This window comes from Osmia lignaria, chromosome 2 (assembly GCF_051020975.1).
Source record: "Osmia lignaria lignaria isolate PbOS001 chromosome 2, iyOsmLign1, whole genome shotgun sequence".
In the NCBI taxonomy this organism is placed as follows: Eukaryota; Metazoa; Arthropoda; class Insecta; order Hymenoptera; family Megachilidae; genus Osmia; species Osmia lignaria.
The window spans coordinates 10,816,438-10,841,452 of NC_135033.1; the positions used below are offsets into that span (position 1 = coordinate 10,816,438).

Below are 25,015 nucleotides of genomic sequence, written 5' to 3' on the forward strand. Positions count from 1 at the left end.
ATATATTTGCGAGTTGGTAACAAATTTAAAATCAATTCAAAAATAATTTAACACCCGTTAAATTTTTAAATTGAACTGTTATGTCATTGATTTGTAGTATTTGGACGTTAGGAGCGCTGAGGTCTGTTTCTTGGATATATGTATTTTAAAGAAGACGTAGTTCAGTCTACTCGCATCTACTTGTGAGTTGCAAATGGTGGACGGCCTGTCATCGTCGTGTTAACATCAGGTAAGTGAATTTCTTATTCGTTTGCACTTGATTTTTATTCATGCCGTTATGAAAAAACAGTTAATATTCCTATGAATAATTATTAGTCGTTGTGTAAGAAAACTAGTTTTAATGAGAAGTATTATTTTTATTTCATAAAACACCTTCGATTACGTAAAATTGTTGCACCAGACAAAAATAGTCACCTGACTCAATAAATGCAATTATCTTTCCTGTATTTTTAGGAAATTAACATTACGTTGTAAATGAAAACACATTGATCGTATTTTTGCATTCTTTAAAAATATTGAAATATTAGTGATGTAATGAAATAACCTATAATTTGATTTTAGGTGAATAATAACCAACATTTTACGTCTATGTGCGATTAAATGTAATTATGAAGTCGTTACAGATTTGATATTGTATAAATAATTCTGCTTATTTTTAAGATTTGCTACATTTTGTATATACAAGTAAATACATTAGAATTGACGTTTAACCGCGATTTTAGGACAAATGTCACATGATTCTGACACTGTCTCGTTGACAAAGTGCAATTTCTTATTACTTATTCTATTATTCTAGAAATTTGAGATCTATTTCAATCAGTTTTATCACTTATTTCCTCGTGCAAAGTCTTTCAAGAAATAATTTCATGTACACGTTCGAAAGTGCAAGTTTAAACGAATTCATGTTTCCGTCATTATAAAATCCGTAATGCGGAAAAGGTTAGTGAAAATTAGGTCATCTATTTCACACGTGTAATCATTACTGTCTATCATTTAAGGTTGAATAAAAATTTGTGTTGGTTTCTAACAGACATATGAGTACTTGAAACATGTTGTAATAATTGATAATTCGTTATCATATATATATATCGTAATTAACACGAACGTTTTTGTGTTGCTTTCAAATTAAATTGCACAATACCATATCGCAATTATTCCGTTTATTGTAAATTAAAACGACTTTGATACTGTAAATTATGATGTAACTTAATATTTTATAATGACAATGAAACTGAGCATTGAAAATTTGTTATGAATTTCATTTATGTGTTTTGACTGTCTGCGTTACTTATCAGTCATACATTAGTCATTCATTACAGTAGACTAAGTTATTTATGCAGACTAGTCTGCATTATAATGATATTACAGGTCATTTCTTATTTGTACATGCATATGCATTTACTTTGATAATACCATGTGTTTTAATTTTTGTCAACCAGTATCTGAATTCTTTATATTTTGTAAAGAATATATCTTTTCTAACAAATCTCTAAACCTTCAATGCGTTTTTTATACATATTGATATTGGTATATGTACTTTGGATGTTTGCCAACTTCTTGAGTAATCCTCTGATATTCTGATGTTTTAAATATTGAAGTATTTAAAGCATTACTTTATTATTATTTAATTTAACTAGTTTCTACTGGATTAATATTTTAATGAAATATTATTTTGAAAAAATTCACAACTTTGTAATTGATGGTTTATAAAATATTTGATTTCCATATTTACACGTAGGGTGTATATAGATTGATTGATTTCATCATGTATTATGTTTTAGAGCTGGCACATTTTATATGATTGTGCAACTTAAATCCACAATTAAAATTAAAAGTAAATTTAAAAATATTTTTTTAAAAATAGATTGGCTAGATTTCTACAAAGATTTCGTAAGAATATCATCTTGCAAAAGCAGCAAAAAATGTTTCAGATATCTAATGATTAATGTCTTTTGTCTTTGGAGAGAGCAATAAATTTTGAAGGTATAAAATATGTATATTGTTCATATAAATAATTATGGTTTTCCAGTTATAGTTATCTATGAAACTGATAAATTGATGGAAATCAGATTGATAAAACTGAAAGATTTATCTACATTGTTAAAACAAAAGTATCTGTTTTCTGAATGAATAATGTGCAGTAAACTTTGTATGGTATAATCTTAAAGATAAGAAACATTTACTTATGATAATAAAGAGAAAGAACATGTACTTTTGTGTTATGTTTATACTATAATGTACAATGAAATTAATGAGATATTTTCAAAGCAAATATGTGATATAATATAATATTGTATTTTTTGTTTTAGGTAAAAATGTATAAGGCAAGGACAGTATTTAGTACACTGGCCCCCCTAGCACCACGTATGTGCGGGCCACAAAGGTTTGCATCATGGTTGGTGAGGAGCCATCCCCTGACAAGGACCACACAGAAAATGGTTACTGATTCAATTAGAAAATATAACAGCCGTGTAGCCACAGAACCTTTTCTAAATGGCAGTTCCAGTTCTTATGTAGAAGAAATGTATAATGCGTGGTTACAAGATCCCAATAGTGTACATGTGGTTAGTAATAAATTACATTTTTATAAATTATATGAACGTGTAAAGTACATTTTTAATACATCTATTTATTTTTGGTAGTCTTGGGATGCGTTTTTTCGTAGTAGCACTGCTGGAGCTCCACCAGGTGCTGCATATCAGGCTCCTCCTTCTCTTGCCCCAAGTCATAACCAGATACCATTAGGAGCATTATTACCTCTTGGGGGTGGATCCCAGTTGAGCCAAGTACCTATTAATGAAAAAATAATCGACGATCATCTTGCTGTGCAAGCTATTATTCGATCTTATCAGGTATGTTTTCATGTATTTTAGGAAATATTATGTTTTCTTTTTTATTTTATAAACAATGTTAAGATTAAATAATTCCTTATGGTTGTTCCATATATTATTATTCTTTCTATTTGAACGTTTAATGAACTTTATTTTAAATAATTATTTCATATTTAAACTTTATAGCATGTGTTCTAGAAACAGTGTATGTATGTTTTATGTTGAAGGAAGGGTTTCATTTCATATTGCATGTGGCATTAAATATGGGTTTTTTTTCAATAACTGTGTCCTAAATTTCGTTTAACTTAGAATTATATTTATGTGTTAACTTCATGTTTTGTGAATAAGAGAAAACAGTATATAAAATTTAGGACACTGGAAATTGATGCTGAAACGGTTTCACCAAGGACTATCAAGTGTATCATGAAATAATCATTTATCCTTTATTTTTCACCCTGTACCATTGTTTAAAAAATAAATATTTAAACCTAAATTGATCATGTCAGATCATGTTTAAGAATTTTATGTATCTTTGTACATTCTTGTACACATTGCATAGGTTGCCTTAAGCATGTTTTGCAATTATATGTTAGAGTTTTGTAATTTGTATTGTGAACTATGTATTTGTTTCTTGTTCATATGTTGTTTCAATAAGAAAAGTATCGAAATATCATGCAATAATTTTTCAGTTCGGTTAATGGAAACATAAGTTCATCTTGGGGATACAATTTTTTATGTGAAAATAAATTTTGTGAGTCTTTAATATAGAAAAAAAGCTTATGGTTGGGTATAAAAGTGTTGTTGTATGTTTGTGAATAATCATATACATATCTTTGTAATGTAGTGATAGATGGTAGTTTTTGGTAAAAAAGTTTATATACATTGGGGTCCTTTTGGGATTATTCATTGGCATATAGGCTCGAGGTCATTTAGTTGCTGATCTGGACCCACTGGGTATCATGCAAACAGACCTGATACATACACATTACGCAGCCCGCAAGGGGTCTCCAGAACAGGTTCTGCGGCAATACATGCTTGGTAAGGCTTTTTCCCAAATTAATTCCTTAAACTATTTTAGTTAATTTTCATATGTATCATGGGGTAAAGGTATAGAAAAAGCCGCGTTGAAAACATACGATATTCAAGTATAATAATACCCAATATTTACATCGTGTCATGTTCTCTTATGGTACTTTTACTTGATACATATGTTACATTTCATCTCGTGTACATAAATATCATGGTCTCTATCATACACATTAACTCCTTCTCATATTTTTTCATGTCTTTCTTCGTCTCTGTTACATAAGTAAATTTCAATTCTTAACACCTTTCTACACTCAATCTTTAAAAAAATTATTATATCATTATAGAAAATCATTCGTAATTGTTAATTTTACATTGTGTGAAATGGTATTTAAATAACTGAGATAACTTTTATTTTCCATAAAAAATTGAACAAATACAATTTCTCACATTGTTTTATGCATTCAAAGTATTGAGAGGGTGTTATGTGGATATGACTCCATGATAATTTTTACTGATACTGAAAATGTTTTCTTTAGGAAAGAATGGAATGTTTATTGGTTTATATGTTGTAATTTGTATTATGATATATCTTCAAATAATGTGTATAAATAAATATATCTAAGGTAAGAAAATATATTTTAGAAGTTTTGCTTTGCATGTTGGAAATAGTGTCTTCACCCTTGCTTCTATATGTTTGTAGTTTTATTTGGAATGTTTGTTTCTGGAACAACCTATCATTCAACTTATTTATATCATATTATGTTTATACAATGTTATCTGTTGGAGGGTATTTTTATTTGTATTTGTTTCATTTGATATTTGAAGAAAAAAAGAAAAATGGTAAAATAACAAATAATTAAATATTTTTAACTTTAACCATATAAAAGACTTAATAACGAAAAGCATGTATGCAACCTCAACATGTTTTAACTATGAAACTTCTAATATTAACAAGTGTTAATTTTTATGATATATTTGCTTTCAATTACTGTGATGTATGTAGTGTGATGTTCTATTACTATTATTGCTTTTTTTTTTCTTTTTCTACAAGCATTAGTATATTCATAAATAGATATACATCCATCACAGTAACATATCTTTATATATGTATTCAATTAATAAGTTTGATAAACTAAAACTATTTGGCTCGTATGAATGTGGCATTAAATTGACAGATCCGTGGTCATCATATTGCTAAATTGGATCCACTCGGCATCAACAGCGCTGATCTTGATGATAGACATCCACAAGAGTTGCTCTATAATTATTATTCATTCGGTAAGCTTAAATGAACGTGTCTCTGTATCAGTTCAAAATTTAAAGATTCTGTGTGACACATTTTAAATTAAATTTTTAAATACATTGAACTAATTATTTATGAATCATGTTACTAGAAACAAACAATACATATTTTTCTTGTTTATTTTTTATATTTTTGTAGATATCATCTATGTAAACCATTATATTCATCAGTTACAATTTTTATTGTAGTATAACATTTGCTATTACTGTTATCATTTTTGTCACTAATATTTATAATCCTGGACACAAAGTATTTTAAGTACAGAAAAAATAACACTTTAGGTTCCAATAAAATTGTGAAAAGAAGGTTTCATTTTGATATGCAAATGAAAGATTTTGGTTATTAAATTAAATATTTAGTTCAAGTCTGATGTCCACAGGAAACAGAGCGCGTACTACTTACTCACAGGAACTACAATATCGAGTAGCTGCACTTATGAAAAGTATGTAAAAAATTACGATTCAAATGGAGATCCCATTTAAAGTTCCTTGCAAATTGTTAGTATCTTAGGGAGGTGCTGGATAAATGAGGGATTACTTAAAAGTTGGTATTGTAGGAAAATTATAGAGGTGCTTGGGTCTTTTGCATAAATATTGATTAAAGAGTGCTATATTTTGCTGTAAATATGTTTGTGCCAGGAATAATTTTTAAGCATCTTTTGGAAGAATTGGAGGAGGTATAGTAAGCAAATATGTATCATTGTCATTGCAATTCATAGATATCATAAGAATAGTTGTAAATTTCTAAGGCATATATTTCTTCTATTTTCCTTTCCAGCTTTTTAACTATTTAATATATCTTTGTTTAAATATTTAAGTTTTTGTATGTTTCTGTATTTCGTTTTGTACTGTACTATGCGTTAAACAGTTTTATTATTAATGGTTGATTTTATTTGAGCTTTGTTCTTGAAATAATTTTGTTCTGTTTTCCGTTTGTTTCTATTCTTTCAAATAGTATGGGGGAGGTTTATTTACATGTATGTAACAATTTTTTAAGATACCATGCATGTATATGCAATGTGCTAATAACGTAATTAAAAAAACATACATCAAAAAATGTATGTATGAAGTATTATGGTGTAGTTAATTACATATGAAAGATATAGATATGATTCTACACCATGCTAAATCCAATTTTTATTTTTTTGCTATATAAACAGTTTACATTTTCAGTATCAGTTTAAAAAACAAAATACATGCTAATGAAAATGAGATTAATACAAACAAAAGTGTGTTATATGTAATATATTTTACTTAATAAATCAAACATTTGGTATCATTATGTACAGTATCAAACAACGTAGATTTCCCGAGGGAAAGCTGAGAAAACCTCCGGGGTTTGGGACGTAGGGAATATCCATGACATCGCTATTTTCCCCGGGGAAGCTTATTGTGCACAATACTGTACTTGCAATACAATTTGATGCTGTAGTTGATTTATCTGTTTTGATACATTTGAAACAGAATTTATTATTCGCAATTATAATGATTTTTAACTTTTATATTTTCATTATGTGCTTCTGTTCGAAATGAGCAAATATTTTATTGTTCAATCTCTGCAGAGGAGTCGGACATGGATCGTATTTTTAAGCTGCCGTCCACCACTTTTATCGGGGGTAAAGAAAAGGCATTGCCACTCCGTGAAATCTTGAGAAGATTGGAAGCTGCTTACTGCGGTCATATTGGAGTGGAATTTATGTTTATCAATTCCTTGGAACAGTGCAATTGGATCCGACAAAAAATGGAGACCCCAGGAGTTATGGAGATGACGAACGACGAAAGAAGACTTATCTTGGCTAGATTAACTCGTGCAACTGGGTGTGCAAAATATAAAATATTAATTTGATAAGCAATAACTTTATTCCATATTTATTAATTGCATTATCGTTTCAGATTTGAAGCATTCCTTGCACGTAAATGGTCGTCCGAGAAAAGATTTGGATTAGAAGGATGCGAAATTTTGATTCCTGCCATGAAGCAGGTGATCGATAAATCTACTGAACTAGGTGTCGAATCTGTTGTCATGGGTATGCCTCATCGCGGGCGTTTGAATGTACTTGCTAACGTTTGTCGCAAACCCTTAAGTCAAATATTCACTCAGTTTGCCGCTCTTGAAGCAGCTGATGATGTAAGCATCTTGTTTTCCATCGGTGAACTCTTTTCTTTTTAATCCGTAAATTGTGTGTAACCGATTTGTAATTTTATTTATAACGATTCAGGGTTCTGGTGATGTTAAATATCATTTGGGAACTTACATTGAGCGTCTAAATCGAGTAACAAACAAGAACATTCGTTTAGCCGTCGTTGCAAATCCATCTCATTTGGAAGCTGTTGATCCGGTAGTACAAGGAAAAACTCGTGCAGAACAATTCTACCGTGGTGATGGCGAAGGCAAGAAGGTACGTAATTAACAAAACATTATTACGTATTTGAAATTTGAATTGTCAAATTTGTATAAATAGGTCATGTCTATTCTTCTGCACGGTGATGCCGCGTTTTGTGGACAAGGTATTGTTTTTGAAACAATGCACTTGTCAGATTTACCTGATTATACAACTCACGGTACCATCCATATTGTGGTGAACAATCAAATTGGATTTACCACCGATCCAAGACATTCACGATCATCGCCCTACTGCACTGGTAAGTTTATTCGTCACAGGTATTGAGATATTTTGATCTTTGCTGTGCCTAAATTTAACGTTTTTATGTATAAAGACGTCGCAAGGGTAGTGAACGCACCCATTTTCCACGTTAATTCGGATGATCCTGAGGCGGTGATGCACGTTTGCAAAGTCGCTGCTGAATGGAGAGCAACTTTCCACAAGGATGTTGTCATTGACATTGTGTCGTATAGACGAAATGGTCACAATGAAATTGACGAACCTATGTTTACACAGCCTTTAATGTATCGTAAAATCAAAAATACTCCACCAGCTTTGGATAAATATGCTCAAAACCTTACCAACGATGGTGTCGTCACTCCGGAGGAAGTTAAGGTATTAAAGCGAATGGAAGTTTTAACAAATGTATGTAACTGATTTCTTATAGCGATATTATATTTAAGGATGTCAAAGACAAATATGAAAAAATCTGTGAAGAAGCGTACGTTAATGCTAGACAAGAAACACACATTAAGTATAAGGATTGGCTAGATTCTCCATGGTCTGGTTTCTTTGAGGGAAAAGATCCACTGAAAGTATCTCCTACTGGCATTAAGGAAGATACACTTATTCACATTGGAAAGAAATTCTCGTCACCTCCTCCTAATGCGGCTGAGTTCGTCATTCATAAAGGTAAAGGTTTCTTTTCTTAATTAACTAATCCAGTGTTTAAAATGTATGTAATGTGTAATTTTATAGGTATTGAACGTATTCTGAAATCGCGTATGGAAATGATTGAGGCTAGAACAGTGGACTGGGCTCTTGGAGAAGCAATGGCTTTCGGTTCTCTGCTTAAAGAAGGCATTCACGTTAGATTGTCGGGTCAGGATGTAGAGAGAGGAACTTTCTCTCACAGACATCATGTTCTTCATCATCAAACCGTAGACAAGGCTACGTACAGGCCATTGTGCTACCTTTATCCAGATCAAGCTCCATACACCGTGTGCAATAGTTCTCTATCAGAATTTGGTGTACTTGGTACTGTAGCATAAAATTTTTAATAGTTTGGCACTTACATTTAAGCAAAAGTAAATAACGAAAAATGTTTCTTTTAAATTCGTAGGATTTGAATTGGGTTATTCTATGACAAATCCAAATGCGTTGGTATGTTGGGAAGCACAATTTGGCGATTTTAACAATACAGCACAATGTATAATTGATCAGTTTATTAGCAGTGGCCAAGCTAAATGGGTGCGTCAATCTGGTCTTGTTATGTTGCAACCTCATGGACTCGAGGGAATGGTAAGTGAATTTTAAATATTATATAATTGTTTGCTAGTATATGATTAACTAAAGAGTGGTTCTTTGTAGGGTCCGGAACATTCGAGTGCTCGTTTAGAGCGCTTCTTGCAAATGTCTGCGGATGATCCAGATTATTTCCCCCCGGAAAGCGAAGAATTCGCTGTACGTCAGTTGCACGATATTAACTGGATTGTTGCTAATTGCAGTACACCAGCAAATTATTTCCACATTCTAAGAAGGCAGATTGCATTGCCATTCAGAAAACCATTGATTTTGATGACACCAAAGTCACTGCTCCGTCATCCGGAAGCAAAATCCAGTTTCGATCTAATGTTGGAGAATACGGAGTTCCTTAGAGTGATACCAGAAGAAGGTCCAGCTACTCAAAATCCTAACAATGTTAAAAGAGTGCTGTTCTGTTCCGGCAAAGTTTTCTATGATTTGAAGAAATCACGCGCGGAAAGACAATTGGAGGATAAAATCGCTATTGCAAGAGTTGAACAGGTAGATGAAAATTTTCAGAAAAATTTCATCCCATTTGTGTACCTTCATCTTATTAATTAAACTTCTATTTAATTTAATCCTTTCCTCCCTCAGATTTCACCTTTCCCATACGATTTAGTTAAGAAAGAAGCTGCTAAATATCCAAATGCAGAATTAATATGGGCCCAAGAAGAACCTAAAAATCAGGGTGGCTGGACATACGTTCAACCCAGATTCAATACAGCTCTTAACGGAACCCGCCCTGTATCGTAAGTATTGAGTATAGCATAATTTATTGTGAATTGAAAATTTAAAAAATCAGATGATTTTAATAACCTTAGTATATTTTTTGTTGCTCAATTTGTTTTCCATATATTTAATTTGTGTATTTAGCTGTTCACATGGCCCACTTTTTTCACTTTGTCGTCACATTTATTTTTGTAACAGACTTGAACGTATCACAAATGTATAGTATATTTAAGCACGAATTGTATCAATATTTGGATACGGATAATTACTTTATGAGCGTCTTTTATGCTAAACAAAGTAAAAACATTGGGCCATGTTGCAGCGGTGGAAATACGTCAAGTGAAAGTAGCGGAGGGTGGTTTAGTGGTTGGTTTTCATCATCTAAACCAACAACAACAACCGCATCCAACTCCGAATCAGTAGAATCTGACAAACCCAAACAGAGAACAGTGAGGTAATGCCAACTACAGTAATGTTAATTGCTTCAATACTTAAGGTGTTCGTGATAGCTTTGGAAAAACCAGATTAGGTGTAATCGCAGGAAAGATATTACATATTACTATACCGTTCATGGTTAATTAATAAATATTCAATTTGTTTCAGATATGTTGGTCGCCCAACGGCAGCTTCGCCTGCAACAGGAAGCAAGATGCAGCACCTTAAGGAACTCAAACAGTTGTTCGACGATTCTTTTAATATTTAATTATCCTTCGTAGCGCTATGTAGAACACACATTTTATTTATTTTCTCACACTATATTTGTTATATATCTTTTGTCCTGCTCTACATGCACCCTTGCAGAGATTATCAGAACTTGGAATAGTTTCTCCATTACTGATTCATTTCTAGAATTATCGTACGCGCAAATGTTTTCATAATTGAGCTTAGTTAATGACTTTTTTTATCCTATATCTAGTACAAATTACACGCTGCCATCTTATTTTAATCAATTTTAAATGGTTGACTTTTTATTTTTGAAATTGAAAGAAAAAGGAATATTTAAGTCGGATGCAAATTTGATTCGAAATGTGTAAACTAATGTAAGTAATTTTATATTAATGTTTAATTTTTCTTCGCAGCGCATATTCACATATTCGCAATGAGTAATTTATGTAAATGTATGCATTTCATTCTTATTTAATGTTTGAATGCGATTCTGTATTTTTTTTTTTTAATACGTGATATATAATTTATGTTAGTATGCGAGTTGAATGTTGAGGCCAGTGTATGTTTGAGTTTACAAAAATCTTTTATTACTGTAAATATGCCAAAAAAAAAATATGAAAATTACATTAATATAATACTTCCCAACATTCTTTACTCATTGCTCAGTTTGTAAATTTTGTAGAAAACAGATTTTACATGAAATGAAAATATTTGCGCGTAAACATTTGTACTTTATTTTGTTAATATGTCGATAAACTAATGTTATGGATCGAATAAGATTAAAAAAAGAAAGTATTATTTTTAATTTATGCAACATTTTACGCAGAGCGTAAATGTATTGATAGTTATATGACTAGAGATTCGAATAAAACCTTTTGAGGCTGGTAAAGAGAATTTACGACAATTTTTTTATTCGTTTACTTTTGTCGTAGAGAAGGACATCCAATCAATTTAATTTTTTATCGTCGCTCTATTTTATTTTTATAAAAAATTAAATGATTGGTAGGATGGCAGGAATAAACGAGAAAAATAAGTTGTAGCGTTAGACTCGGTTACGTAACGTACATAGATTTGCGTAAGTGTAATAAGAAAGAATGTTGACGAAATCGAGTCGTAATGTTACTCCTCGAAAGGTTTCGAAAAGCTCATCCTTTTAAAAAGAGTGATGGGAGTAGAAGACAAATTGCTAGTACTAGTGAATATTTAGAGCAAAAAGAAAAATTGTAATATTATTCTATTTGAGTCAGCTGTGAGCGTTGGTTGCTGCATAGTCTGCGAAGGCACAGTATTTATGTTCTTCTGTATACAACTCGTTTGAAAGATGGATTTTTGTGAATGGAATATTTATCGTACCGTGTAATTGATTGGAAAATGTTGTATCTATTTTGATTAGATACATTTGTGATTGGTAAATGTTTGAGTAAATGCTGGAACTGCAATTTTCTTCTGTTTAACATATGTACAAAACAAAATAGTATTATGATATATTAAAACTCGATAGAATATTATAGATGCAATGTGGTCCAATGCAAACTGCGGTACTATTATTCCACTCTTGTTATTATATGCATAATAACGATCACACATATGTGTATGCTTTAATAATAAAGATCGATAGATTGGAATTATTAGTGCAAATAAATTGAAATTTATTTAGTACGAATACGTTGATGTTGCGATAAAATATTGTAACACCTTATTATTAAATTAAATTATGTTAAAAATTAGTTATATGAAAAAAATTATCCCCTTCAGTAAGTTTGAATAAGGAACTTGATTTGAAAAATTTGAATTTTAGTTCTTCATTCTGCCACCAGATGCGTAATCCAAAGTAATTGGTAGAATAATAGTTTCAACTTCCGGTAGCAGATAAGGCAGCAACAGGTTGAACTTCCGCTAACGCGAGGGTTAAGATCTTACAGAGGTTTGTAAATCATCTAAGTATCAATATTAAATATTTTATTTATATTTCGAACACCGTAGTAAGTTGCATTAAATATTTTATTTCATTCTTAATACCTAGTTATTAATTTAATAGTTTTACCATTTATTTCGTCATACAATAAATAAAGGATATTTATATATATAGAGAGAAAAGTACGTAATTATATATTATAAATAAAATATATTTATAATATCAGTTTAGAAATTAATAATCTGTTTGTCCCAGCACACTGTACATGATCCTCTTGAAGCTGTTACTTTGGTGGATCTTCTCACCGTCTTCCTCAAGGACATTTATCTAAAACGAAATTGCATACTTAAGAGACACTAACAGTACGACCAGACTTCAAAAAAAGGTTAACACATTTCGTTATTGCTTTCATTACTTTCATACAAAGTGCTATGGAATCGCATTAAGATTCATATAGAATTCTTTTGTTAGGTGGATTAATTTTACAAATTAATTGAAACATAGACGAATGATTTTCAGGGCCGGCCCTGGGTCTAAGCAGACTAGGCGGCCGCCTAGAGTCCCCATAAGACGATTTTGCGTCTAAGAATGCAAGAAGAGTAATGTTTATTTAAATATTAATCGATGTAAATGTAAATCTAAATTAGTTATACAAGCTTTAATGTTAATTTTATAAATTTTATTTCAGATACTTTTTTTTATGTCATATATATGAAGGGGCCTTTTTTCGGAGCTCGCCTCGGACCCCCGAAACCTCAGGGGCGGCCCTAATGATTTTTTGTAATACAAGCAGGTATAGACGCGCGCATACACATAAATTACACGTACAAGTTGGTGAAAATTTTAGTAGTCGTTGATGCAATCCTTTATAAAAGGAAGAGGGAAGGGACGTCTTAAAAATCCACCCTTAATCAAATTAAACATCGATTATTAATTTGCCACAACTGTGATATGGAAAAATTAATAATCGCAATTCAAAGTACAGCACAATCGTAGAAAGTATTCGAGTGTGTTCGGTGGAAAGTTAGATTCGTTGCGTGCAATTCATGCAATTACCCGCGACGATCCAAGATACCGTACACAAACAAACCACGTACACACTTTTCTATTCGTTTTATCATGATATCAAGTTCAAATACTTTAATTTTCACTTACGTATGATCCGGCAGGACTCTTCGGTCGAGCGTGATGTACCTAAAACGAGAAATCACGCTTTATCAATAGAGGCTTCCGGGTGTTTAAGGAAGATAAATATTCAGACGTTTCGTTAACATTGCAGACAGTTTTATCAAGGGGTCAAAAGGTTCGTATATACCTTCTGATAATACTGTGTCTCGTGACCCCGATTGATACCAGAGTGTTTCCTTGACCCTCGGATAAAATTGTCTGCGATGTTGACAAAATGTTTGGATCTTTATCTTTTTGGACAATATGTTGTAATACAACTATTAACATTTTTAGGTGGAATGAAATAATAAGAAACAGAGGTGTCGAAGTCTCAAGAAGGAGTTTCAAACATACCCTATTTTGATTGACTTTCTGTGGCGAAAAGACACCGGTGCGCGCCGGTTGTTTCACTTCCTGCACTGTGTCACCAAGGACTTCCTCTTGCAGAGCCTTGTATGCCTCGCTCTTACTCGGGTCGTACTTCATCGGTTTCTTCGGGCTGTATCATTGTATCGCATGTGTACACACGGGCTATTTTTAATTGATATTTGCTTCGCAATTTTTGTCAGATCGGTTAGCAGCAGCCAGTGTTATATCGCCAATAGTTTGTTCGAGAGCGACTTTCGGACCGCTTCCATGCCCTTTTTCATTAACCGTATCGCTAGTGTACGTTCTAACCAGATTATCGATGCTTTTTCTCGAAAATTACGTGTCCGTATTTAGTTTATACAGTAATGCTTTATAAATATTTTCAACTATATAATATCTATAGTATCTCTGAAGTTTCAACCACGGTCTGTAATTCTCGAGAATCGATCTTATTAAACGAGCATCAAAAATTAGTAAAACTACTTGTTTTCACGCACGATTACTACCGTTAATTATTGATTACTCTCTACTCTACAGCATGCAAAAGCATATTATTGTTATTTTACAAACTTTCTATGCAGTGAGCATTGTTTCCTAACTGTCCCGCCGACTGTATTCTTTTTTTATCAATTTTAACTGGAGAATCTACTACAACAAACTATGATTATGAATTGGTAAACAGTTTATCGCGCGCTTGTCGAGAGCTTAATCGCGTTTCGATGGTCACGTCCTTTTGTTTAATGGAGATAAAAAAAAATTCGTTATAGAGGGTGTTCCATTTAAAAAATTTGAAAAATGTTTTTGCGTAAATTGAAGTGTTATTCTTTAATTAAGAAAGATAAAATGTTTCAGGTATCGTTTGGAAGGCTGAAAAAATATTTACAGAATATGTATAATGGAGAGTGAAGTTTCATTTGACAAAAGAATATTCTGTACACAACTGAAATAGTTTCGAGGACAAGGAACGTGACCAGATATAATTCACACGTAAGAATCGCAAGAATTTGGAAATCACAATTAAGCGCGAGAAGCATCGAAAAACGTCTCGAACTGATTTATCATTAATTTGGCTTATTGAATTGCGGCCACACGTTCTTCGAGGAGGCGGCTTTCGCCTGCTCCTTCAACATTCTCGCTTGCTCCTCGATTTCCTGTTTCTGTTTCACGAAGGAAAAGTCTATGAAAATGCTGGAAAACAACAAACAAACTACACGTGAGTGTCATCTCAATCGCAGTTCAATGGAAGAAAGTAACTGTGTAAATGCCTGAGTCGCAATGTTCTCTTTTACGTCCGACATCCCATACTCCGATCGACAGCTCTTCGATACACGACTTCCGGATTGTAACAAGCCTTTATCGAAAGTTTATAATGATGTGATAAAAATGTTAATCGTCTCAACGATGCATTATCGCGTTATTTGAGTTATGATTTAGAAATAATCCGTTAGTGAATGGCGTCAATATTACTGCTTAGAGTTAATTGTTTGATAAGTAGCAGCATTCAGCAAAAGTTCAACCGCATTAACCCCTTTATTGCTAACCACTGTATCGTATAATGTAACATCAAATTAAGTTTCATATTATCGTTGATAGTGTAATTCATCAGGAGAGCTTATAGATTGGTAGAAGTAAAAGGGTTAATGATACTAGTATCAACCAATTCGTTACTCTATTATAAGCTGTACGGCATATTAGTTGTTTTTCTTTTTTGTTAAACTTATCATTACTAAGTACTTACGGTATGGCGGATGCCTGGCACTTAATAGTATCGGCTATATTTTGTTCGGAGTAGAGACCAATCGGCGAGTTGAATTGTTTGTGCACCACCTAACAATCAAATGAAATAAGTTAATTTCACCGCTATTAAAAATGTAATTGTAGCATCGGTAATGATATTTTTATGCGATGAAATTCAGTTTGCGTAGAAATCCTCGAATCGAACGAGTCCAAAGCGTTCCTTTCTCGAGGCAGATGTCTCTTTAGAGTGTCTATCTGGTGTCTGAAATTGGTGTTTGATTTCTCAAATGATTTTTAGCTGGTTAATCGGTAAAGCGGAAATGTTTCACGGTTAGAACGATAATTATATCGCTGTTACAGCGAAAATGCGTGGATTCGTTTTGTCGTTGAAAGCGAAAAGCATCGATTCGTGGAAGCGAAAGCGATCTGAGAAATAAGTTGGTCCAAACCTTTGGAACTTCGTTCGGTCCCAAGACGCGTTGAAGTACCGATTCCGCCACCTAGTCAGACACCGAATCTTTAATCGCTTATACCAAGTCGCAAATTGCAAAAATGCCAAAGGATCTTTTTATCGTTTATCATTTTTCATTTTCGTAAAATTCATGCGTTAAATTTTCGAAAAAATTGTTAAGTATTTACCTTTTGTTTCATAGCAACCTCAGGATGAGCCGGTTCGTAATGATGCGGTGCCGCCCTGATCATCGGATTCGGATGATGGCGAAGGTAGCACTCACCGAGTGGAGCATCCTTTTTGATCTTTGCACCTGGCAAGACCAGAGGAGTTGTGCGGTATGGCTAAAAATCGATTAATCATGAGAATGTAGTCGAACACAATTTTACATAGGCTTTCAATTTTGTTTCATCGTCAGTTCATCGAAAGAGAGAAGAATTTCATCTATGAAGACTCTTGAAAACGAAGAGTACGCAACAGGCGTGACAAGTTCTATCATCAGCTGGAATTATATTAATGAACGAACTGCGTACGATCGAAAAGTTCTTAATAAGACAAGCAGGCGTGGAATGTTCTGCCAGAACGGTGTCAATTACCGGCTAACGAAATCTAAAATAAACCTTAATAGAGGCCGTGGTGATCGATGATACCTCATTAATTTTCGACACCGTTGCGATAATAGAGTACGGATTGCATCTATGAACTGGGCTAAAAATAAATCGGCGATCGTTTCGGTAATATATCGACACATTACTTTTCGTTACCTATTAATTAATTCAAATTCATTTATCAAAAATTCCAACACATTTTGATCAATTCGACGACTGATAAAGTTTCAATCTTCCACGAATAGAAAGACTGTACGTACAAGTTCTATTTGCGTGCCATTGTTTTCAACGATTCTTCCGTCGAGGATACTACGTTGATGGTATTTTTGGCAAAACTATTACGACCGGAAGCAAGCTCGTGGCATAAAATATATCTTCAATGTCTCCGAGTCACCGATGAAAGCTGTTAAACGGCTAAAATTTCAGATCCTTGGCTCGTATGTCCGCACAATGAGAAAATTGCATAAAACGCGATAGCGTTTTGAATAAAATGCTTGCCAAATGTTTCGCGACGATTCGTTATGTCACGTATCGTTTGTTTTGCATGACGTTACGAAATTATTACATGTACACGTATTTCCACAGGCGGAAGACGAGAGATGGATGGACGCAGGGAAAGCTCTTTACGCTTGTCTACCAGCCAGTCGTCATTGTCGAAACTCGACAAAAATGAGAATGTCAAGTGGAACGATGTAAAAAGAACATGAACGTCAGGATAGAGTTACAAGTCGTATTTATAAGACCCGCCCAGCAAGAATAGAAGATCGGAATTGCATTCATCCACCGTGAACGTCGATTCGAAGAAACAGAACACGCACAATCCGAGTCGAAATTTCAATTTCACGGTTTTGTTCTGTCAATGGCAGACGTGTTTCTGTAAGTAAAAAATGAATTTTTAGATTTAAGAAACGTTAGCTCTCCATGTTAGAATTTATATTTCGACTCGGAGAGGCTGCGGCCAAACGAACGATAGGAGCATCGATTTTGTTAAATGGAACAAAACGATTATGACGATCCCATTATAAATGGGTCAGAAACGATATTTTACAGGATGAGCGAGTATCTCTCTCTCGAAATAGACGAAGGCCCGTAGCCGGCAAAAATAACGCGTGTACCCCGCGTGCGACACGAAATCTTTCTTCGTCTCTTCGATAAATACTTGTCAATTTCTTCTTCCATCTAGATTAATTTGTTTATCTCCGTTAAGTTTCGTCGAATAAAAATAGACAATCGTAATTCGAAATAATATTTTTAATTCATAAAAGATGATTTTGGAAGAAGGAAGCAGTTGTTTCTACGTCAGGTTGTAAAATGTCCCCGAACTAAATTCAGACACGTCGAAACGACGTTGTTTCAAACTGTTTATTGCTTGGCTCGCTACTGGGTATACTGAAACTTGAACTCTAAGAAAATCTTCAAAAACTTTTTGGCAAAGGGCAGATCTTTCGACATTACACGGTCGAGAATCCGGTGTAAAATACTTTCAGCATTCAATTTTTACTATTTTCTTTCAAACTTACCTAGGAAATTGAATTCGGATTAATATTTTCATAACTTTGGTATCAACAAGGACGTATCAAATAAGATTTTAAAAAGAGAGAGAGAGAGAGATGCTTGTAACGAGTCCTTCGCTCAACATACGACGGTCTTTTTTTGTCGAAACGTTTTCAAAAAATCAAAAAGACAAGGGATGTGGGTGTACGTGGTTGTGCGACCCTCGTATTTGAGTAACCCAGATCTCGTTCACGAAAATAGAATAAGATAGCAATGAACAAGCCGCAACGTGCTTGCGCGAGTTTCATTGCAACGCGTTATTAGTCAGTCATTTACTAGGGGCATGATTCTCCTTTCATCTTCAGAAACCGTATTCTTCCTTCCGTTGCGTTCTGTCGTTCCTCTTCCGGTGACATTCAGTTGGAGATCTCCAAAAAGAACCCCTACGTTTTTGTATTTTTTTTTTTTCAATGTCGTCGAATCAGACGTAAGACCTAGCCCTAGTTTCACGGATGGTGTCAAGGTTGGCACAAGGCGCAATTCGAAATTTAGATCGTCTTACGTTGCGTTCCATCTTGACGGCTCGAATTAATTAGGAATTCTAAGGGATGGTCAAATAATGTCCACAACATTTTTTCGTGAAATCGCTTGAAAGTAATTAGATGTAATTAGATGTAATTTGAAACTTATTGACATGGTGGTCAATGCGTTAACAGACTTCCGTCGAAACACGATCTATTCATCGAACAGCTATTTTCGCTGTTGATGCGCGTTTGATGGAATCTGATACTGGAAAAGCGTGCGAATCGAAACTAAATGAAATGTAATCGAATCGTAAAATAATGACTGCTACGAGAAACTATCAGCACTCCGCTGGTTTCATCTCGCAGTTAAAATCGTGCGCGTGTTTACTGGTCGTGTGACCTTTACGAAACGTCAAGAGTTCTCGAATGAAAATCGTCGAACATCGATCGTTCAAACGTTCAGAAAAATGTAAAATCTTAGATACAGTAGAATTGTTAGGTGACGAAGTTTGGGACGAAAAAAAAAGACGAGATTGTCGATGGTATGGAATGATCGATGCTCAACGCGAGATTTCGTACCCAAAACACGGCAGCCTCTTCTTCTTTCGGGTGGTGTTCGACGGTGTGACGGTAAATAGTGGTGTAAGCCGGCATCGTGTTCTTAGTCGAACCGAGGTTCGTCTTTCTCGAACTGCGATACAGCCGTGCAAGGATCTCTCTTTTCTCTTCCTTCGGGAGTAGCTTAAGCACTGGATTTTTTTTTTCTCGTCGATCTCTCTCCTTCGAATATTCGCTAACGCACTGGTTCGTTGCGCGGGAGGCACTAACTCTGGTCTTTTCCTCGCGACTCCTCTCGCGCTCTTTCTTCACCTCTCCCGTAACACCGACACGTATCTTGATCACTCCTACGTTTTACTGCTCTTGATCGGTTCTATATTTCGCGAGATTCTTTGCAAATCGCTTCTCTTTTCCCTCCATCCCTTGCAACATTCTTCGAGGTTCCTTCTTGAACGATGATGGTTCGTTTCGAATGATCGATAACTTTTTCGCGAACAAGGATTTTTCTTACAAACCGTTCGTTCATATTTTTAATCGATTGTGTCATATTTGGAGCTGGACCAAAACTCGCGAGGCTCGAGCTTCTTCGACTGAAATACGGATTATCGTTTCGCAGCGTTCTTCGTCGAAGTCGTTTCTCTTCTCTTCCGCTCTTTACCTTCCTCGAGTGGATTGTTTCGTTGTTGATGAGCACGGATGGCCTCGTAAAAAAGTCGAACAGTGTTTATTTTACTAGCCCCCTCTTTTTATTGTGAGATTAATGAATCAAACTGTTATTCCGGTAAGGTGCCGTTCTTTCCATTACTTAGTTGCAAATAGAAGTTGAAACATGTATTGTACTTTTATTCTGAAATATATTCGTGGAGCTATGATACTTTGAAGAATCTGTTTCTTTCAGGAAATCACACGAGTGTAACGTAAGGTCTCCGGTCTTTGAAGAATCCAGGGAGAACCTAGGAAAAGCCTAGGGAGGTTCAAACTCTAACAAGTAGAAGTTCGTCTGGAAGCATGTGAATTTGAGTTTCTGAAATTATTGCAAATAAGAATACAATGCCTGAGAGCAAAGAAGACTAGAAATAGTGTTCCGAAATCGTCCTGGATCGCGTAGTATTGAATCGGAGCGGTGGTTTCGATGCAAAAGCGATATTTATAGCGTGGCAACTGCCTCTACGTGGACTTTCCGGCATCGGTGGCGGGCCAACAAAAATATATTCACACTTCGAACGAGCCGCGGATAAAGGCGATTTCGTACGAAATCACGTTATTGACTTTTTCAGGGTAGAACTAATTGTAAGCGATTAATACGTTCATCCTCGTGGGGAGCACTGGTAATAATTGGTAGCATTCGAGGCACAGCGTTGGTTACCAATCCTCCCCATGACAGTCAACGAGTTAACTAGGAATACGATATTACTTAGAGTATGGTCTAATAAATTCGAGAGACAAGCGTGCAAACGAACGGATTAACGGGCGAAATGAAAGCCAGACTTGAATGAGCAAATAGTCTCGACATTATGACAAACAGTTCAACTCGTAGTTAACGAGCGGGCTTACTGTTCCGTGCTAAATGCGATTTAAACGTGAGCTTGCAACCATCGAATAGATCTGCCTTTTTTTTTGTATAATCATCATTGTCTGAAAACTTATCGCAGTGTGCTGGCATCTGAAAATAGTGTCCGGAAATAGCGAATTAAGTTCGACAAACATTTTGTCATACTACACCTTCACGGTAATTCAACTATGAGTTATCGAATTTCAAAGTGGCCGGGTAATTTCAGAATCTTGTTCAGCTTGCCAGATCTCTTTCACACTTTGATGCTTAATCATTTCTAGTTATTTGTGTATCAACAATCTAGTTACTGTTCTGAAGTTTGTTATAAACAATTTGGCTTGTTTCTCCTTATTGTAATGTTTTCGAGTTTAAAAAGAAACGAGCAAATTTTTTGCCTCATAGATAGATCGAGGCGAACGGCAAGCAAGCTGTGTCGTATCGGTCGAAATAGCAGTCTATACTTAGCGAATGGTTTTGGCGTTCTCCCGCACAATTTTCTTGGGAATTGTCAATTTCCTTTCGGCTACTGAACACGTTCGATTTTCCTTCGAGCCCCGGACACGTGAGCGTGTAGGATATCAAAGAACATTATTGAATGAAATTATAGACGGTATTATTTTTGACGTAAACGAGCGTCAGCGAGGATTTAACAAATAATTGCGGTAACGCCTGTTGCAACTTCCTGAGGTAACTCGAGATGTTGTATTTACAGGTCAACGGCTTCGTTGGAAGTTTAAATCAACTAGACCAAGTTTACAATTCGAATGTAGGAACCGTTAACGTAACAGTCCCTCCTAACTGCCTACAATCGAACCAATAATGGAGTGTAATCGAACTGTGTTCATTAGTATAACTCGAAAGTTTCTCAAGAATACATATAAATAAAACCAAATTAAAAGTGATCAACATCAGACAGATAATCTAGGTTTCTTCTATTATTCAAATCGATGATCTTTATTTAAAGACTGTCCGAAGGGGACCTCAAATGTAATAATGAAAAATCAGCTGTCTCGATAAATCTTTGCCTATTTGTTTGATGCCGACCACTTTAACCTGTTTTTATTTTCATGCATCAAGAAAACAGAGACGAGCCAATATCCTGAACAAATGAGAAGAACAAACGCAAGCTCGTAACGCACCGTCTGAAAAGACAATTGTCCTCGGTTAGTCAGATTCTAAGCCAAGTCTCGAATACCTGCTGTATCAATTTATCATAGAATTAACTTTTACAAGAGGCTGTTTACACGCTCGTTTCTATATGCGATCGTATCTCAAAGCATATTATTTGTTTAATGTACCTGCGACAAATAGGCCTTCTCCTCGCGAATCTCGTCGAGATGTTCGTGCGGTAAATTAAAACCTTCCTGTGGTGTTGTGGGTCGACTGTAATCGTCGAGCAAAGGCGGCGGTAAAGGGCTCTTCGGCAATCCCGACGGTACTTTTGGTTGTCTTTGTCTACAGCGAAATGGGAAAGCGTTTTACTAACGAATCAACGTGAACAAGAGTTCCTCTCACGAGAGACTCGCTGGTACTCGACAACCACTCTCGCGTAATATTTCGCAGATATTCAAAGCGTGCATAACAGCAATTGCAATTTAAAGAAAAGATTCGACGCTGCTTTCATGATTAGAAGCTTAGCAACAATCATTTAGTCACAATTTAATTTCTTTCAAACGTTTTGCACAGCATATATTATTTAAAAACAACTTGCATCGTTCTTTCCTTCGATCTATTCTTTTCTCTGATTTGAAAATAACATTCAGATTGTGACTCGCGAAGAATTGAACAAGAAGAAAGTGGTTGTCGAGGTAAGAATGATGCGATGATTCTTGATGCGGTGAGCTATCAATCAGGCGCTGCGATTAAGGCTTGTATAGATAAAAGAAAAAAAAGAAAGAAAAATTTTTAATGTACGAAGCGTTAATAGAATCGTGTTACGAGTAGAGCGGGTAGCAGCGCGGCGGTAGTAATGCTACAAAAATCGAGCGGATAATAATAAAGGTGGAATTGCTTTCTGACAGACTAGTGACCGCAGCCCTGTCGCCAAAGTTCGGCTTGATAATCGGAGGTGACGTGGTAATGTTGATACGAGATGCACTCGACGGCTCAGACCTTTCGACTACAAGCTTTATAGATTCAGAGTTTTGAAGAAGATTCTGGGCGTCTACGTGCCTCACGTCTCGCGCGTCGTAATCGTCGATTTTCTTGATCACGTCACCCCTCTGGAGCGCCTCGTTCTCCGACTGCAATCAAAAATTCAATTTTCAATCTTTAATACTAATCAAAAGTATAGACTATCATTTTTACGAAACATTATTGTTTAAAAGTTTAAAGACTTCATTTCTGTTCGGACACCATTATATTCGTTTCGTAGGTCTGGATCACGATTAATCCGACTCCGCCGTATTAGTAGCGTAATCAGGAAACTGTTACCAGAAACACAAATTTAGGTTTAAACACCCTAAATTCGGTGGAAAATTAGATGTAAGATAAAGATAGTAAAGGTATCAGAAATTGTTAAGAAAATGCACGAGATTGGGTCACGCGTAACAGGTGGATAAGTCAGTGACATATTACACAGAGGATAGTTTATGAAACGAAATTAACCGTGGATGAAAAATGATTGTGAACAAACTAACGATTGTTACAGCAAGAAAATGATGATTCTTCAATTCACTGAAACATCAACCAGTGTGTTGCGTTTGGCTTGTATACGTTAGAAAATAATCTCAATCTCCTGCTGTTCTGTTACAGCCGCTTTGCGGTATATCCAATAATAACTTGTTAGCGGGCAACGTGTATATATCTATTTGATGGTGCATCGGTTACACGCGTACGCGTATCAGGCGAAGTATGTTCGATGAAAATTTGATGAAAAGAAAAACTCACGCGGGTGACGACGATCGGCGTACCCAAATCAGCGCCTCCAGCGATACGTATTCCCCAAGGTTTCCCAGCGCTGGATCTCTTAAGCTTCACGATCACCGTTTGTTTCCTCGTCATGCTCTACTCCGTCTGTCACAACAACGCGATCGCGTGTTTAGAACGGTCAGAAAACCGACGAATTGGGTCGAAACGAGAATAGTATACCAGAAGAGCGAGAGTTCGTCGAACCGCAGGATTGTTTAAAAATTTGATCAGGACAGATACGGTATCAGCGACGAGTCGAGGGAATATCGAACCACCGTGGTAACGCTCCTTACTGGCAAACGAGAACTACTGGCTGCACCACCACTTGATTTTGACAGGCTTTACTTCTGTGCGAGCTTAGTTACCCAACTACCGGACCGCCGCTTCTGCTATTCTGGCCCCATTTCGAATTGGCATACCGTGTGTATTGTTCTGGTCCGACCTGCACTCATTTCTCTGGCATTTCTGGCCTCCCTGACTTTTCTACGATCACCGATGGGACCAATAATCTCGCTTCTACCTCTTCGATATTGCCAAATCGTTAGCGTTTAACATTTTCGAAATTATACGAAAGAAATTGTTGTTATAAGTTAGTTAGTCCATGAACGGAAGACGATGCATAAATTGTTAACATGTCGATACACTTACTTTTATTTAATTGTATATGATGCGCGTCTACACGATGCTAGGATAATGTTGACGGACTAAAGAATCGAACACTGCACGTGGGTGGCTTATCAACACATTCACGGGTTACAGTGGGTTTCTTCTTCAAACCAACGTGGGAAAGATATGCCTGTGGATTACAGAAAACTGTAACGTTTTGCAAAAACGATGCAGGATGTGAGAAAGTAATACCATCAGAAGGAATGAAATCGAGGAGAATCCAAAACTTGTTCAACTCGCTACATATATTACTCACATAAGTTTCGTAATAACTGCTTATGGAGAACTTAAGGGACATCTTCGGTTCGCGAACCACTCGGCTGCCACTTTCTTCTCTCTTTTACGGACGTGCTTTCACTGAGAGTGACGTTTGCCGAGCAACCGAAAGCTTCTCTCCCCTATGTGGTTTCGATCTAATTAGTTTGCCTGCACTGTGATTAATGAGACTAAATCAAGGGAGAGAAAGAGAAAGAGCAAAAGAGAGTAGCTTGCAATGAACCGAGAGGAAGAGAGTGTACGTAAGTTTGACTTAAATTAGCAACCTATAGCGCGAAAGGTTAGTCAATCATAGTTTTAAGACTGCACCGTTCTAGTGACTC

The 25,015-nt window shown here is 35.3% G+C and overlaps 2 protein-coding genes across 19 annotated transcripts; one reads left to right on the plus strand and one right to left on the minus strand.

The window, feature by feature from the left end:
* The first annotated feature begins 79 nt into the window (after positions 1-79).
* Positions 80-10,972, plus strand: Nc73EF (oxoglutarate dehydrogenase Nc73EF). 7 transcript variants are annotated; one of them, XM_034333559.2, is made up of 17 exons: positions 80-229; positions 2,310-2,564; positions 2,643-2,852; positions 5,036-5,138; positions 5,543-5,605; positions 6,725-6,980; positions 7,056-7,290; positions 7,382-7,561; positions 7,625-7,805; positions 7,881-8,161; positions 8,230-8,458; positions 8,525-8,803; positions 8,889-9,067; positions 9,137-9,571; positions 9,665-9,819; positions 10,122-10,253; positions 10,403-10,972. In XM_034333559.2, the coding sequence occupies exons 2-17, from the start codon at positions 2,316-2,318 to the stop codon at positions 10,500-10,502; spliced, it is 3,267 nt and encodes a 1,088-aa protein (XP_034189450.1). In that variant the 5' UTR covers positions 80-229; positions 2,310-2,315; the 3' UTR covers positions 10,503-10,972. The 7 variants fall into 7 exon arrangements, with proteins under 7 accessions (XP_034189450.1, XP_076547432.1, XP_034189454.1 ...); XM_076691317.1 differs by lacking the exons at positions 5,036-5,138; positions 5,543-5,605 and adding an exon at positions 3,749-3,869; XM_034333563.2 differs by lacking the exon at positions 10,122-10,253.
* Zasp66 (PDZ_signaling and DUF4749 domain-containing protein Zasp66) lies at positions 10,844-25,005 on the minus strand. 12 transcript variants are annotated; one of them, XM_076691480.1, is made up of 10 exons: positions 23,730-24,147; positions 22,860-23,083; positions 22,139-22,295; positions 16,293-16,448; positions 16,103-16,153; positions 15,655-15,743; positions 13,902-14,046; positions 13,536-13,574; positions 13,209-13,286; positions 10,844-12,707 (listed from the first exon to the last, which is right to left on the minus strand). In XM_076691480.1, exons 1-9 carry the CDS (start codon positions 23,841-23,843, stop codon positions 13,224-13,226), a joined length of 1,038 nt encoding a protein of 345 aa, XP_076547595.1. In that variant the 5' UTR covers positions 23,844-24,147; the 3' UTR covers positions 10,844-12,707; positions 13,209-13,223. The 12 variants fall into 12 exon arrangements, with proteins under 12 accessions (XP_076547595.1, XP_034189488.2, XP_034189492.2 ...); XM_034333597.2 differs by lacking the exon at positions 13,209-13,286 and having other exon boundaries at positions 23,730-23,855; positions 23,931-24,138; XM_034333601.2 differs by lacking the exons at positions 13,209-13,286; positions 23,730-24,147 and adding an exon at positions 24,673-24,907.
* Between the last annotated feature and the right edge of the window lie 10 nt (positions 25,006-25,015).